The following is a 14843-nucleotide window of genomic DNA, read 5'->3' as shown; positions in this document are numbered from 1 at the left end:
ATTTAGAGTAATGAGGTATATATTGCCTTAATATCCAAATAGGTATATACATATTTTAAACAAGGTGACAAAATTGATAATATTCATATTAAGAGAAAGTTTAAAATGATAGAGAAATCAATGAGTTAATTAAATCATTTTGTAAATTAGAAAAATTAATGTAAAAATAGATCTACATTGTTACTCTTCATCTATCTTCTTTTTGTACCAATAGATCGGAAGTTGTAAGAATGTCACAGTTATGTCTCTACGCTCCAATAAGCTGGAATTTCTTCCTGAAGAAATTGGACAGATGCAGAAACTGAGAGTTTTAAATTTGAGTGATAACAGGTATTTTTGCAACATTTCACCATCACATACTAGTTATTTACTAAAAGCAAATTATAGGGTTTTTTGTCTATAATTTGGAAAACATTTTCTGTATCTTGTGAGGTATTGTGAGGAATACCAATATGTGTGCTTTGTATAGACAATAACAGAAACTAAATTATTTTTAAACCAACTATTTCTAAGCTTTGTTATTTGATTATTTAGCATCACATATTATATATTAAAATTGTATAAAACCTCTACACCCAAATGTAACCAAAATCCTTCGATGCTGAAGGCATAGTAATACAAAAGCATGGAAAAATAATTGTAATAAATAACTGCAAATCTATTTTTACCATATGTGCATATATTAATATGTATGCACATATATGTGTCTCCATATGCACATTATAGTAAGAAAAACCAAATGGCTACTCAGTCATGTTCAAAATAGAATGAACAAAAAAAGGATAAGCATTATTCTTGTAACAAAAATCTTATGTTGGTAGATGGGTAGAAAAAAAAAATGAAGCTACAATTCATGTTTGTTTCCACCTTCTCTGTGAAAACAATTACACTCAAATAAGAAAGAATAAAATTAGACATTAACTAAAAATAACTATTAAGTTGATAAAGGGATTAGGAATAGGATGGATATTCTATATTCTCAGTAAATTCAATCATAAAATGATGGTACAGGGAATTAGGAGAGCTTTCAGTGAAACTGTCCAAGATGAGCTTTTCAGAAGTCATGAAGAATATTCAAAAAATTTTCAGGGTAAGCATTGAAGTTTTCTTTTTACTTTACTTAAGAAAAAAATAATGTGAATTTTTAAAATTTATTCTCATAGTAATTAAATAATATTCCCAACTTAGAGAATAAAGCATTTTACTAAAAGGTTTGAGATTTTATTTATAAATCAAGGTAAAAAGAGGCACCAAAGCCTTGTGCATCAAGAAGAACTATGTCCTTCCAATGTTATTTCCTCTCTGACTGAGTTACCAGACTGGAAATGAAGGAAATACCTTAAATGTTATGTGTGAATTTCTGCAAGACACTTTTTGAAATCTCTAATTGCATTCTTATGAATTAGATTAAGAAATATGGTCAAGAAAATATCATAGGAAGGTAGATTCCTGTTGGATTCAATTATAGTCCCCCAGCAGAAGCATTATTGTCAATCTGGCTGGAGAAAGGGTTATTGTGGTGAGCTTTGGAAGTCTCTCCTAAATTCTTTCTCTGCTCAATGTTTTTCATTAATAGTTTGTATGATTTTATAACAAATCTGATTGCCAAATATCACAAATGTCACATGATCAGAAGGATTTTTAATGCCTTGGAGTTATTTATTCAGCAAATGTGACAGACTTTAGTGCCTAGTATGAACAGACTCTAGGGCAAAACATAGGAATAAAATTGAGGAGCTCACATCAGGAATTAAAATATTTCATCAAGACAAAAATAGTTGATTAATGCATCCCATTATACAGAAACTGGAACATAGAATGGAGCCAAATTAATACTTTCAATTAATGAGTCCATCAATGAATCAGAGGAAAATTTAATATTCAGCCAAAGTTGAGGCCAAAGTTCAACATCACCATCAGAGAATGAACTGCTTGAAGAAAAGCTTAAGTAAGGAATGTTATCCAAAAGTAATGATTACTGAAGTTCTATATTTACAATATAATAGATTGTTTAAAATTTGACATTTTAATTAGGAACGATGATTCCTCTACCCTGCCAGCTGCAAAGTTGTTCCTTGGTCGATGCATTGCACATTTATTATACAAAATACAGGCTCACCTCCACAGAGGTCTTTGGAATAGCAAGGAAAAATGAGGTTCCCTTGTTCATCTCTAGCAGTTTCTTTTCTTCATACTCTACATTTATGACTGAATTGAGGAAGATTTATCATGTATATTGTCATACAGGATGTATGTGTTGGGCATGTTTTCCCTCATGTAATTTTGATGCAGCAGGATTGACATCCCACTTTAAATTTATCCCCGTATGAGGTGAAAAAACACTATCTGTAAGAGTTACTTCACAATTTCTGTTGTGAGTGAATTTAAATAACCACAAATTAGAAACAGCCTTCATGGGTAAATTGGTTTAAAGTTGTAATTCTATGAAAAAATTATGACACAATTTAATATCTACTATCTCTTCATATTTATTAAATTATTTGAAAGTACTTAATTGCTTTTGCTCTAAAATTCACTCATTGATTACTGTAAATTTTCCATTTCCTTTATTGAAATACATTTATCAGTTTGATGATAGAATTTCAATATGTTGAAGACCTAAGAAAATTTTCCTTCCAAGTTAAGCATTTTCTAAAATGTTTCTCTATGGTCCAAAGTGATAACACAGTAAATCTCATTGGCATGCTAATTTGTACCACTCACTTTGCTGACTAGCAATGATGGTAACCGTTATGATCACCTTGTATTTACCATGTACATGCACAATTTCAAGGATTTAAGATTAGTACATTGAAGTAGGCATTTAGCAGGTTGACCTTCTGAAGGCTGAAACCAAAGTTAAATACGTAGTTTTGATTGAATATCAAAGCTGAAGCCAAACTTGACACAAAGTTAAATATATAATTTTAATTATCAAGACTGAGGCCAAACTTCACATATCTTTTTTTTTTCACATATCTTAAAAATGTTATTTTTAAAGATTCCTTCTTTGTTTTTATGAGCACATTATAGTTATATACAATATTGAGTTCATTTTGACATAATTATACAAGCATGGAATATAATTTGCTCCACTTCAGATTCCTTCTTTGAATATCTTCTGTACAGTATACAAGGAGTACAAGAACAAAAAGACACACTTCCAGGAGGTCAGCATAACTTTGGGAGCTGTTTAGATTTATTCAGTAGTAAGACAAATATGTCCCCTGGCCCTCATGGAACTTATGGTTTTGTGGGAATATCAGACTATAAACAAATAATCACAAAAATAAATTTTAATTACACACTGCAGTATGTTCTGTGAAGGAAAACACCAAGTATTTGGAAACTAGATTAAGGAAAGTATTTTAAGTGAGGAGTCAGGAAAAAAAAAAAAAAAAACTCTGAGAAAATGCCATTTAACCTGAGAACTAAAAGACATGTGGGGCCATAAAAAAAATAATAAAATTATGGCATTTGCAGGCAAATGGATGAAATTGGAGAATATCATGCTAAGTGAGATAAGCCAATCTCAAAAAACTAAAGGATGAATGATCTCGCTGATAAGCAGATGATGACACATAATGGGGGGTGGGAGGGGGGCAAGAATGGAGGAAGGAGGGACTGTATAGAGGGAAAAGAGGGGTGGGAGGGGTGGGAGGAGAGAAAAAAAATAACAGAATAAATCAAAAACTATTACCCTAGGTAAATGTATGATTACAAAAACAGTATGCCTCTACTTCATGTACAGAGAAACAAGATGTGTCCTATTTGTTTACAATAAAAATGAATTAAAAAAAAAAAGACATGTGAGATTTAATCACATGAAATATGGTAGAAAGAGTATTCAAGACCAAGGATAGAGGGCCAATGTGCTGATGGAACTGTGTCAGGAAAAGAGCAGTTAGACCAGCTGCTGGAGGAATTGTGGGTCCCAGATTGTTCAAGGTCCGGCAGTGCATGTCAACATTTTTTTAATTTTATCCAGATATAATGGGAAGCCTTTGCAGGGTTATAAATACATTCACTTTTAAAGGATTATTCAGACTGCTAAGTGGAGAAAGGATTGGAGAAAAAATGGAATCAACCAAATTACAGTATTTTATTTTTATTTATTTATTTATTCTTTTTAGATATATGTGGCGGCAGAGTGTATTTTGACATATACCTACGTAGGGTATAACTTATTCTGATTAGAATCCCATTCTTGTGGTTGAACATGATATGGAGTGACACATACAGAAGTTATGTCCAGTTCATTCAACTGTCACAGTATAGTACAGTAAACAATTCTTCTTAGATATGACTTATCCTTCTTCACCCAGGCTATTAGAATTTTTCTTGTTTTTGCAGATTGAAGAATTTACCATTCTCATTTACCAAACTTAAAGAGCTTGCAGCTTTGTGGCTTTCTGACAATCAGGTAAACACTTTTATTACCTGATTTATTTTGTATATTAATATGAACTACAATTAAAACTGAATTACTTTTCCCAATTGATATCTTTGATAGTTAATACAAAATAAATATTCTTTATCCTCTGGATTTTTGTAAAGGTAGCAATACAAACATTGCCAAAGACAGAACAGTACTACAATCTCTATACCCTTAAAATATTTATATTGAATATCTACTTCATTGTCAGAGATCTAATACATAAAATGATCATTTTTATAGCTTCTTAGCTCCTGGTGGTACCCAGTACTATAATCTCTATACCCTTAAAATATTTATATTGAATATCTACTTCATTGTCAGAGATATAATACATAAAATGATCATTTTTATAGCTTCTTAGCTCCTGGTGGTACACATATGTCCTTAGAGTATGTACTTTAATTATATCTCTGAACATAAAGAATAAGAAACGATTACCACAATCCCCACAAGAGGGATTTCTTATCCTCTATGTTCCCTTTTCTTCTTATGCTTTTAATTATAATCAGTTTAATTTTAAAACTTTGTTCAAGAAACTTGCTGGTATCTTTCAGCAACTATTAGTATTTTCTGTGAAAACGTTTTGATATTATTCTTTATTTTCATGAAAATAGATTATAATAGAATCAGTAATTGAATGTAATGAATAGTTTTATTAACAGGAAAATAACAAGAAATAATTGGAGACATCTGATTTACCAACAAAAGAAATGATAGTGGATAATATTAACATAGTTTAGCCCTCTTTTTCCTTGTGTTCCTAAAAGTTTTGAAATACCTATGCCCAAATATAAATGAATGAATGGAAACAATTCATCTTGTATTTCATTTATTACTTTTTTTCTGAGCATAAAAGAAGCATTACTGGCAAACTGATTATTCATACCCCTAGCTATTAGGCTACTTATATGAAAAATTAAAAATATTTTTACAAAATATAAAATGTAAATGTAAGAATGTTTGTAGTTCTATAGTGATTACAGCACTTGCTTTCATCGACTGACTAAAAAATTAGATTGTCTTTCAAATTCAAATCTTATCAATAAACTATGGATTTTCCACAGCATCAATATAACATCATAAATAAACCCTCTCTGGAATCAATGTGAACTGTGCTAATGAAACAATGTACTTTATAGTCTTGCATTACAAATAAATGTCACTGAATATCATGATTTATTATTGTTGTGGGAGAAGGAACAGAGCAGTGATTGCAACATTTAACTTTTATTTTGAACACAGACTTGATATGTTTTAGACTTTTTCATGAGACAAGCTGGTATCCTGGATCCCCTTTGTTCTTCTCTTGTATTAATAATTATCACAGAATAAGCAGATTTTCAAAACATTAGATAGTATGATCATTTCCAGTACATTTATGATACATAATATATGAGATCTGAAAGTCATTCATAAATAGTATTTCTGAAATCAAGTTAATGAGAGAACAAAAGTGACCTTAGATATATTATGATACATCAGACACATGTGTAGTTGCTTATTTATGTGTGGACCTTTTCTTTTTATTGCAAAAGTATCTCTTAATGCTTAATCAATTAATGCTTATGTTTTAATCTAATTAAATTCATAGATGATCTTGCATAGGTTGAACTTTATAGCAAATTCCATTGCTTTCCAGGGCAACTGTCCATGAAAATGAATAGGCATATAGGACTACCCTAAAAACTAAAGTTGAAACAATTTAACACATTTTGGTCTCAACAGCATTAAAAATGACTTTTCTTAGTTGAATAGGTTTTGGTAAGTTTTATAAAAGTATATACTAATGAAGAAGAAAACTTTATTATAAAAATGTTCAAATTAGAAAATATTCCTCAGCAATAGTCTTATTTGTGGTATACTTTATTTCCTTTCTTCACTCACTTTTCTTTCAAATTTGATTCATCTTGGTGAAGTCAGACTATTGACCATTCATTAGCTTATGTAAAATAAATATTCTTTAGATTTTCAATTTTTTTCATCTAATTTATGTTTTTTGTTTCCAGTCCAAAGCTCTTATCCCTTTACAAACGGAAGCCCATCCAGAAACAAAGCAAAGAGTATTGACTAACTATATGTTTCCCCAGCAACCTCGTGGTGATGAAGGTAAATTGTCCATAGAAATCTGTTCTGTATTTATAACGATGGATTAAAAGGGCTATTTTTATTCTGATCTCTGTCCAGAAGTATTGGCATATGAGCAAGCTAATAAAGATAATTATAAAACACAAATCATTTGGAAGTTTAAGCATGAGTCTCTACACTATAATATTTTAAGTTAAAATTCCAAATACTAAATTCTTCCTCTTTATATCTTACATGAAAATAACATTGACATGTAGGTACCACTTCTCTTGGCAGCAAGGCACAGGACTAGTTAGCCAAAATGTTATCCAGCAAATTGCAATGAGCTGAGAGCCATCAGATCCTAAGGAATGTTCAAAGGGATAATTCATTTCCAATGTTCACTTAGTGCATGAAAACAGTTTAAACATTTACTCCAGTGATCCTGCGCCCCTCAAAATGTCATGTTTAGTTAACCATAAATAGAAGACTTACAAATATATGATATTTTTTCTTTTTCTAGTTTAGTTTTCCTTTAAAAAGTCAGCAACCATGAAATACTATTTTTTTAAAAAATATCTAAAACTAAATCCAATAATTAAATTTCCAATCCTGTAATCGCATTATTCATAAATATTTTAAAAGAGGTTTGTCCTTTACCATTTGAAACCTAGCACAGGTTGGTATGAACATTTTCTATAGTTATAGAGTAACAGTAATTCCTGGAGGAGTAAACCCTCTTTATTTCAGCCATGGATTCAATCCACCCAATTTACTTGAATGAAACCAACTTGTAGAATAAACCATTTACTCATGCATTTCTTATTTTCAGGGAAAATTAATCATAAATGGCTTTAGTCTTTGACTTCCAAATCAAAGTGAATCATTTGTCTACTTGGTTTACAATTGGGGGTTCTGTTATTTTTGTTTTCTTTGAAGAAAGTTGCTGATAGTAAAGTTTTCTTGAAATTCAATCAAGTGACCTTTTGGTTTGTCAGATAGGCATGTAATAAATCTTTAGAATCTCTTACAGCAAACAAAGAAATACAAGATAAAAGCTATCCTTTGGAAAAGAATGTAGCCTAAATTGAGTACTTTTATTGCATTTTCTTGTGATCTTCACAATTATATTGTGAAGAAATATTATTATTAGCCAATATTCTGATGTGAATTAAAGATTTATAAACCATTTTTTCTGTTATTTGAGACATACTTAAATGAACTGATACCTTCGTGTTAAAGACTAAATTTTCTACTTATTCTGTACCTTAAAAACATTGCCCCCTGCCCCAACACACCAAAGAACAAAGAAAGTTGCAATCATGGGCACTTTATTGCAAAATCAATCTTATGTAGAATCCTTTATTTAAAAATAACATCCAGATGAGAGTTTAGTGCTTGCATATATGAGCTCTGTAATCACATCTATATGGAATTGAATCCTCAGTTAGTCACAGAGAAGCTGCATGACTTGAAGCAAGCATCTTAAAACTCAGCTGTAGTTTCATCATTAAGAAGTATTAGTACTACTATTAAGCGGCTGTGAGGATAAAAGAGATTGTTTAGAGTGCTTTGTCCAGCTCTCTATCTTACTACTGTTGTCCTATGGAGAACCCATTCCTATACTAGACAACTTTCCTTGAGTAATTAATGTATACCTAAGAAATTAATCTATGCTTGAGTTAAGATGTTTAAAAACCATGTAATAAATATCAAGGGAATTTTACTCCTTTTTTCTTTCTTTCCTTCTTTCTTTTTCTTCCTCACTTTCCTTCTTTCTCTTGCTTTCTTCGTTCCCTTTATTATTTTTGTATTTATTTGTAGTTATCACCAGTTTTATGCATAGTAATTAAACCCTATTAATAACACTGTTTTTTAAAAAGCAATAATACTTTGGAATCTAACTGTAGATTTCCAGTCAGACAGTGACAGCTTTAACCCTACACTGTGGGAAGAGCAGAGACAACAACGCATGACTGTTGCCTTTGAATTTGAGGAAAAAAAAGAAGACGATGAAAATGCTGGGAAAGTTAAGGTGAACCTTTTTGCTTTTGTTTCTCTCTTCTTAATCTTTCAGTTTGTCCATTGTGATTATTCAGATAGATTGTGGGGTAAATTGAGCCACCTCTGCTGGAAGGTCAGATGCATCTTCAAGTGCTGTGGTGGTACCTTTCATTACAGCAGCCTGGTAGTTTGAAAGCACTGGTGTGCTTCGGAAGGAGACTGATGTCCCAGTTCTGACTGAGGAAGTTTGATATGCCACTCATCCTACAGAATAGTAAGGTGGGAGAGATTCAAGCTGAAAGTTTAAAAAAGTAAAGAAGTCTGGGTGATGGACTTCTGCTAAGCACTCTTATTTCATCTGACACACTACAATGATTTTCTTTTAATCACTGAGCAAGGCATCATGCAGACTGTATGAGCATAAAATACATGTTTCTGAAAGGACCAACAATTAGCGTGCTATGGGGACATTAAATCTCTTAAAGTTTCTGTCTCAGGTATGTTTGAGAAAAGTGTATCAGTTTCATTAAATGTAAGGACATATTTTAAAGGAGATGGGTGCCTAACAAGTAGGTGATGTTCCTTACCAAAAATAACTTATGGAAAATAACTTTGAAATTTTTTCTACCTCGAAGCATATCTTAAAAAAATCCTTATTGGGACTAATCTAAATCAAGTACTATGGTTGAATTTAAAGTCTACTTTTTTCCATTATTTAAAATTTCAACCAGGGCTGTGAAGATATTGCTGTCATGTTTTTGATTTCTGAAATAATGAGCTAAAAAATATCTTTTCTTTGTAAAGTAAAATAAATAAATTTTTAAATATTATCAAAATTTATTTATATTTTATTAACACCTGATTTTCATGTTATTATCATAGTAACATCTTGAATCTCTCATTAATTTTTGAATATTATTTGTGCATTTTTTGCATCATGAATACTAACAGCTCTCATTCTTAGTGTCTAATTACCTAAGTAATTGTATATGCATCCTATTAATAAATCCAGATTGTGTGATGTGTTCTCTGTCCCCACCTTCCCATATTTTCTAAGCATTATTTCTTTAATTGTTATTTCTAGAACCTTATAAGAATTTCTGAGGTAATTGAGTGTTTACCAACAAGGGCTACCTATAGCATTATGGAGAAACCAAGATGCATTTCCAAATCCAAAATGATATTTTTTGTTAAAGATTTGTGTTTTAAAAAATGTTTCTGGATGGTTGGTTAGTACCATCTAACAACCAATGAAACATTTTTTTTAACTTGTGAATTCCTAAAAAAAAAAAAAATGCTAACCTAAAAAGAAAGGAAGAAACCAATCAAACTCTGGAACATTCAATTCCTCTTTTAAGGATTTCATATGTTAAGTCTAAAACCAATGGATGATGCATTCTATATTGGACCCCTGATTCATGTTTATATTTCATTGAATTGTCAAAAACTACATGCTTCTTCTTAAAACTCTATATACAGAGGATTCAAGAGAAAAGAGTGCATTTAATATACTCTGGTATATGTGTCAATGAAAACATAAAATATAGTAAATGCAGGCAATTATTTAGAAGACCTGTTTGTGTGTTATGTGATTAGATTTGTTTATAATCAGAGTAGGTTCATTATACTTTAGAGTGGTTTATCCTTGTTTATTTACATCTGATTGATTCATATTTTGGTAAAACATTGTTTTCCCAAAACCTCTTAACTACTTAGCTTTGACTAATTTGAAGATCTCCAATGCCACTGGCCATTGGACAAATTAGAGCACAAACAAACTTCTAAATAAATCATCATGGAACTATGATGAATGTATTATATTGAAATCTCACACTAAATTAATTACACTTCTCTGGTTCATTACATGTATATTAAATTTAGTGCCATTTTACCTTTAATTTGCTTGAAATATGAAAAGGAACCATTGACTTATGCCATCAACTTAAAAATGGACTAGAGTATAATGCCCTACTTAGATCATGTATAGTGTAGTGTGAATGCTTTATTGTGTGACAAAACTGTGACCCTTTAGCTTCATATGATATTGGTACTGTTTTATTACATGAATTTAAAACTCATTTTAATGATGGTCATTTTAAATGCATTACCCAGAGTGAAAGAAAAAAAAATCAAGAGTAGAAAATGATAAAGTAAAAGTATTGCTACAGTGCTCCTCTTTCTCCCAGAAAATGGAGATTCCTTCTCCCACAGGATCTCTCCTGCCAAGCCCCCTGGGAAAGGGGCCAGCGTGGGATTACTCTCCAACCTGCCAGACTGTCTGGCGATTGCTGCACACCATGGGCCAGGTGTGATCAGCAGATCCAAGATATGCCCGTCCCCCAGAATGACCCACAGCTGGCATGGGGTTGTATAAGTGGCCTCCAGCAGGAAAGGAGCATGTGTACTCAATTGCCAGTTGCAGCACAATCCACCACTCTTCCCTCTCTAAGTGGCAGACAGGTAGGCCTAGGTGTTTGGGGTAGGAGAATCCCCCCATGTAGAGGCAACCTTGGAACAGTGGTTTATGGGGTATGTTCTGCATGATTTGGGGAAAGATATGTTGATCATGTAGAACTTTCAAATTGCCAATGTTTGATCCCTATTTAAGTTTTTGCTTATTGACATTGGCATTAGGGTGGGAAGAGAACTGAGTCAGAGGGGAGGGAACACCAACATGAGGTGCCTATTGGTGGGGAATCTGGCATGGTTTTTGAGTTGGATGCTTCATTTTTATTTACAGTGTTTATTTTAAAAGACTCTTTAAAGTGTGGGAATACCAATAGTGGGGCAGAATGTTGATGACACTATCAATGTAATCTAAATTGTCCTCCCTACATATGCATTTTTATAATGTCAATTTTAGGGGAAATTAAATAGCCAAAACTTGATTCCTAAAATAGCAGGAGTTTAAATTGAGATTTGCTGAGAGTGGACTTTAAGCATAAAGATAGACATCTGTTGAAAAGCATCAATTTCCTATAATTTTGAAGACTCAAATGATATGAATTCCTGTAAGAGAAGCCTGGGTGGTGGCATGTGGCATATATCAGTGGGATGGGTGTTTAAGAGGTTAATGGGCAGAAAACATATCTTAATGAAATATGAAAGAATGCTGCATTTTTGTGAACTTTACCATCCACATGTAATGGACTAGATTCTTATTCTGTGTCTTATATTCTCTCTACAATATAAGACAAGCTAAGAATGCATTTTCCTGACTAAAACTGTTATGTTTCCTTTCTTCATAAAATATTCTGATTAATTCCTAGAATAAGATAATATTTATAATCAGTGATCAAAGCACTATTATTTCTCTTACTGGAATTTACTACCTCAAATCAAATTATAATTTAACCATTATATAAAATATATTATATTATGTATATATAGTATAATATATGAGAAATAGTTCTTTATAAATTCACTGCCCAAGTTATTAATATTAAGTAATTCTTTCTTCATTGCTAAATTTTCGGGGTCCCCAACATCTTGCAGCTGCTATTTGCATTCACTGCACTTTATTTAAATCTGGGAAACACAGAATGCTGTGAAACATTTCTATTTTCCAAAATTAAAATAAAATAGTGTTTTAGTAAAAATCTTGCATTTAATAAAATGTGTATTTTACATGAGCAAATACTTTATAGTGAGTGATAAATCCAGTATTTTATAGGATATAATTAATATACTTTCCCACCTATGTGTATAAGAAATGAAATTATTTCTTTTTCATGCTATATTAGAATAATGGAATACTTCTAGCCTATGTATTTAGAAATATATAGAAACTGCTCTTATATTTGATAATTACTGACCTACTAATATGGTCATGTTTATGATCATGTTTATTCATTTCTGAAGTACTGCATGCAGTTGGAAAGTGAGAAAGCAAATTCAGTAAAATTCACTGTTGAGACTTACAGTACTCTTACCCAAAGTTACACAATTATGTGCTGCACCTATTCTTGTGAATATCTCTAAGTAGCACTGGTCAGAATAAAGAGTGGGTCAGAAAGATATGAGTTTGAATATAACCTTTGACAGGTTACTTATATTGTCCAAGCCCCGACTTTCTTCCTATAAAGTGGGAATAACTGCAGTAATGAATTTTGAAAATTAAATGAGATAAAATTATTAATTAATGATTCATTTGATAACTAACAAATAATCATTTATTATTTAGGACATAAATAATTTGGATTTAAACCTACAGAAGTAATTATAAATACCATTGTGTGTTATATCAATAATTAGTAATAAATTAAATATCCCTATAAAACATTTAGCACAGTGACTGACACATGGCAGATGCTGAATAAATGATAACTGCTGCTACATACAATGTGAAAAAAGGTCTAGACACTTTCAGTTATTATGTTTAGGGATGTAGCATCATATCTAGATTACCAAAGGAATCATATTTTTAAAATACTTAGTAATATCTATTATTAGAAATAATGTTTGATCTCTGCAAAACTTACACATTCTCAAAGACCTGTCACATGAGTAGAGAAACAAAATGATTAGCAGTTGATAGCTAGTTGTTGGTACATGTGTGGCTTGGATTTATGCCTCCTGACTCCAAGTGCAGTAAATTCTGCCAGTAGACAGGTAAATGGAAAGCAAGGAACTTATTTTCTAGACAAAACAAATCCAAGTAGTATGAAACTTTAAGCCTCCACAACTCAGGAAAGGGCTTCTTTAAGGAAAATATATATATATTTAAAATGACCATGTAAATACATAAATAGGGCCACTTACCAGGCTTCAGAAGAGCCTGGTAAAATTGATAGGCCCTAGAGCTTAAGCTTCATTAACTTCATGGCAAATCTGTTTCTATATTCAAATATTTTCATGGAAATAAAATACCCATAAGTGTTCAGGTGATCTGACCAAAATATCACATTAACTTGCTTATAAAATAAGCAGAAAATATTAGCAGCATGGCCCTTAATACATAGTCATCTAATTGTGTCATATGGGACATCGCATCTATAAAAAGTGGATTACATTATTCAATGAAGTATTTAATTCAATTAAGGAAGAACATCCCACATTTCTTTTACCTTTGATTCAATTTGTGTGTAATTTTAGTGTTGAGAATTTTTTACATTGCATAGAATTTTAATTTCATGCCCTACTTTAGATTATTTTTCATTCATATACCACTGGTTATTAAAAATAAAAAGATGCTCTTAATTGGCATAATATTCATACCATTCTACAATTTACTTTTCTTTTAGAAAATGTAGTTTTTTGACTTTTAGCTCTTTGATGTCAAGTACTTCTAAACAAGTTCAACAATATAATTTAAAGATTAGATTTAATTCATAATTAACATTTCTAATACTAATCCAAACAGATCCATGAATGCATGCATCCCAATTCACTTTGTCTAGCATGAATATCATTGTTTTTATGTTTTTTTAAGAATGCATTACAAATTAATTACCCTGGGATGTATTAATATTATATTCTAACAACTTACAGTTTTTTTTCTGTAAAGTCTAACTTTGTCTTGGGTTATTATAACTGTATTTCTGTATATTATTATTTCATTCTTATTTATTTGGGAGTGTAAAAGATTAAACTACATTTAAACATTCACTCCAGCAAAATTAACTGATTTTTCAACTGCTTTCCCAATATGTATTGGAAAAGTAATTTTATATTTTTAATATTGAAAGGCATGTCAGAAATCATCTAATGAACTCCAATCCTGGTATTTGATTAGGAAAATGAGCCACAAGGAGGACAAAATACTATGAAGAATGACACACAGTTGGTGGATTCGCTAAAACTGCAGATGAGCAAAAGTGTTTGAATCCGTATTCATAATCCTCAGATCTGTGCCACCATCATAGCTCTTACATTCCATGAGTGACATGGGTGAGGGGACTCTCCCTCTTTCTCTTTTCCTTCTATGTCCCTCTCTGTCCTCTGCCTTCAGCTTCTCTTCCACCTCCTCTCCTCCCACCCCCACCCTCACACAGGTCCTTTCCACAGACACATACCACAATCACATAAACCATTCCATTTTGAAAAGTTGATTCTACTCAGATTCTAAAGGCATGAGTGTTGAACAAGCCGGGCCAAATAAATATGCCTGGTGTTTCTTCTCCACTCCCGCTCAATGAGCAGGGGAAACTTCCATTTATTCTATTTTAACTACCTTATAATAAATACTCTTATTGTAGGATATTCTATACAGAATATATTCATTATTAAGAATAGTCATTAATTTTGGTACTTGAAGGTCAGTTGATACCCAAGCATGGATTAAAAATGGAAATAAATATCTAGATAAACATAAGTCAGAATTTATATATTTACCTAA

The 14843-nt window shown here is 31.5% G+C and overlaps 1 protein-coding gene across 1 annotated transcript in view; it reads left to right on the top strand.

Moving 5' to 3' along the window:
* The window catches only part of Lrrc7 (leucine rich repeat containing 7), a 518752-nt gene that overhangs the window by 413555 nt on the left and 90354 nt on the right, over positions 1–14843 (top strand). The window contains exons 13-17 of the mRNA XM_047519214.1: positions 215–330; positions 4354–4423; positions 6445–6544; positions 8413–8537; positions 10718–10966. Coding sequence (XP_047375170.1) covers positions 215–330; positions 4354–4423; positions 6445–6544; positions 8413–8537; positions 10718–10966 — 660 coding nt within the window. The remainder of the gene's footprint in view (positions 1–214; positions 331–4353; positions 4424–6444; positions 6545–8412; positions 8538–10717; positions 10967–14843) is intronic.

This window comes from Sciurus carolinensis, chromosome 1, assembly GCF_902686445.1.
Source record: "Sciurus carolinensis chromosome 1, mSciCar1.2, whole genome shotgun sequence".
Lineage (NCBI taxonomy): Eukaryota > Metazoa > Chordata > Mammalia > Rodentia > Sciuridae > Sciurus > Sciurus carolinensis.
This window is presented reverse-complemented; position numbering and strand designations above follow the sequence as displayed.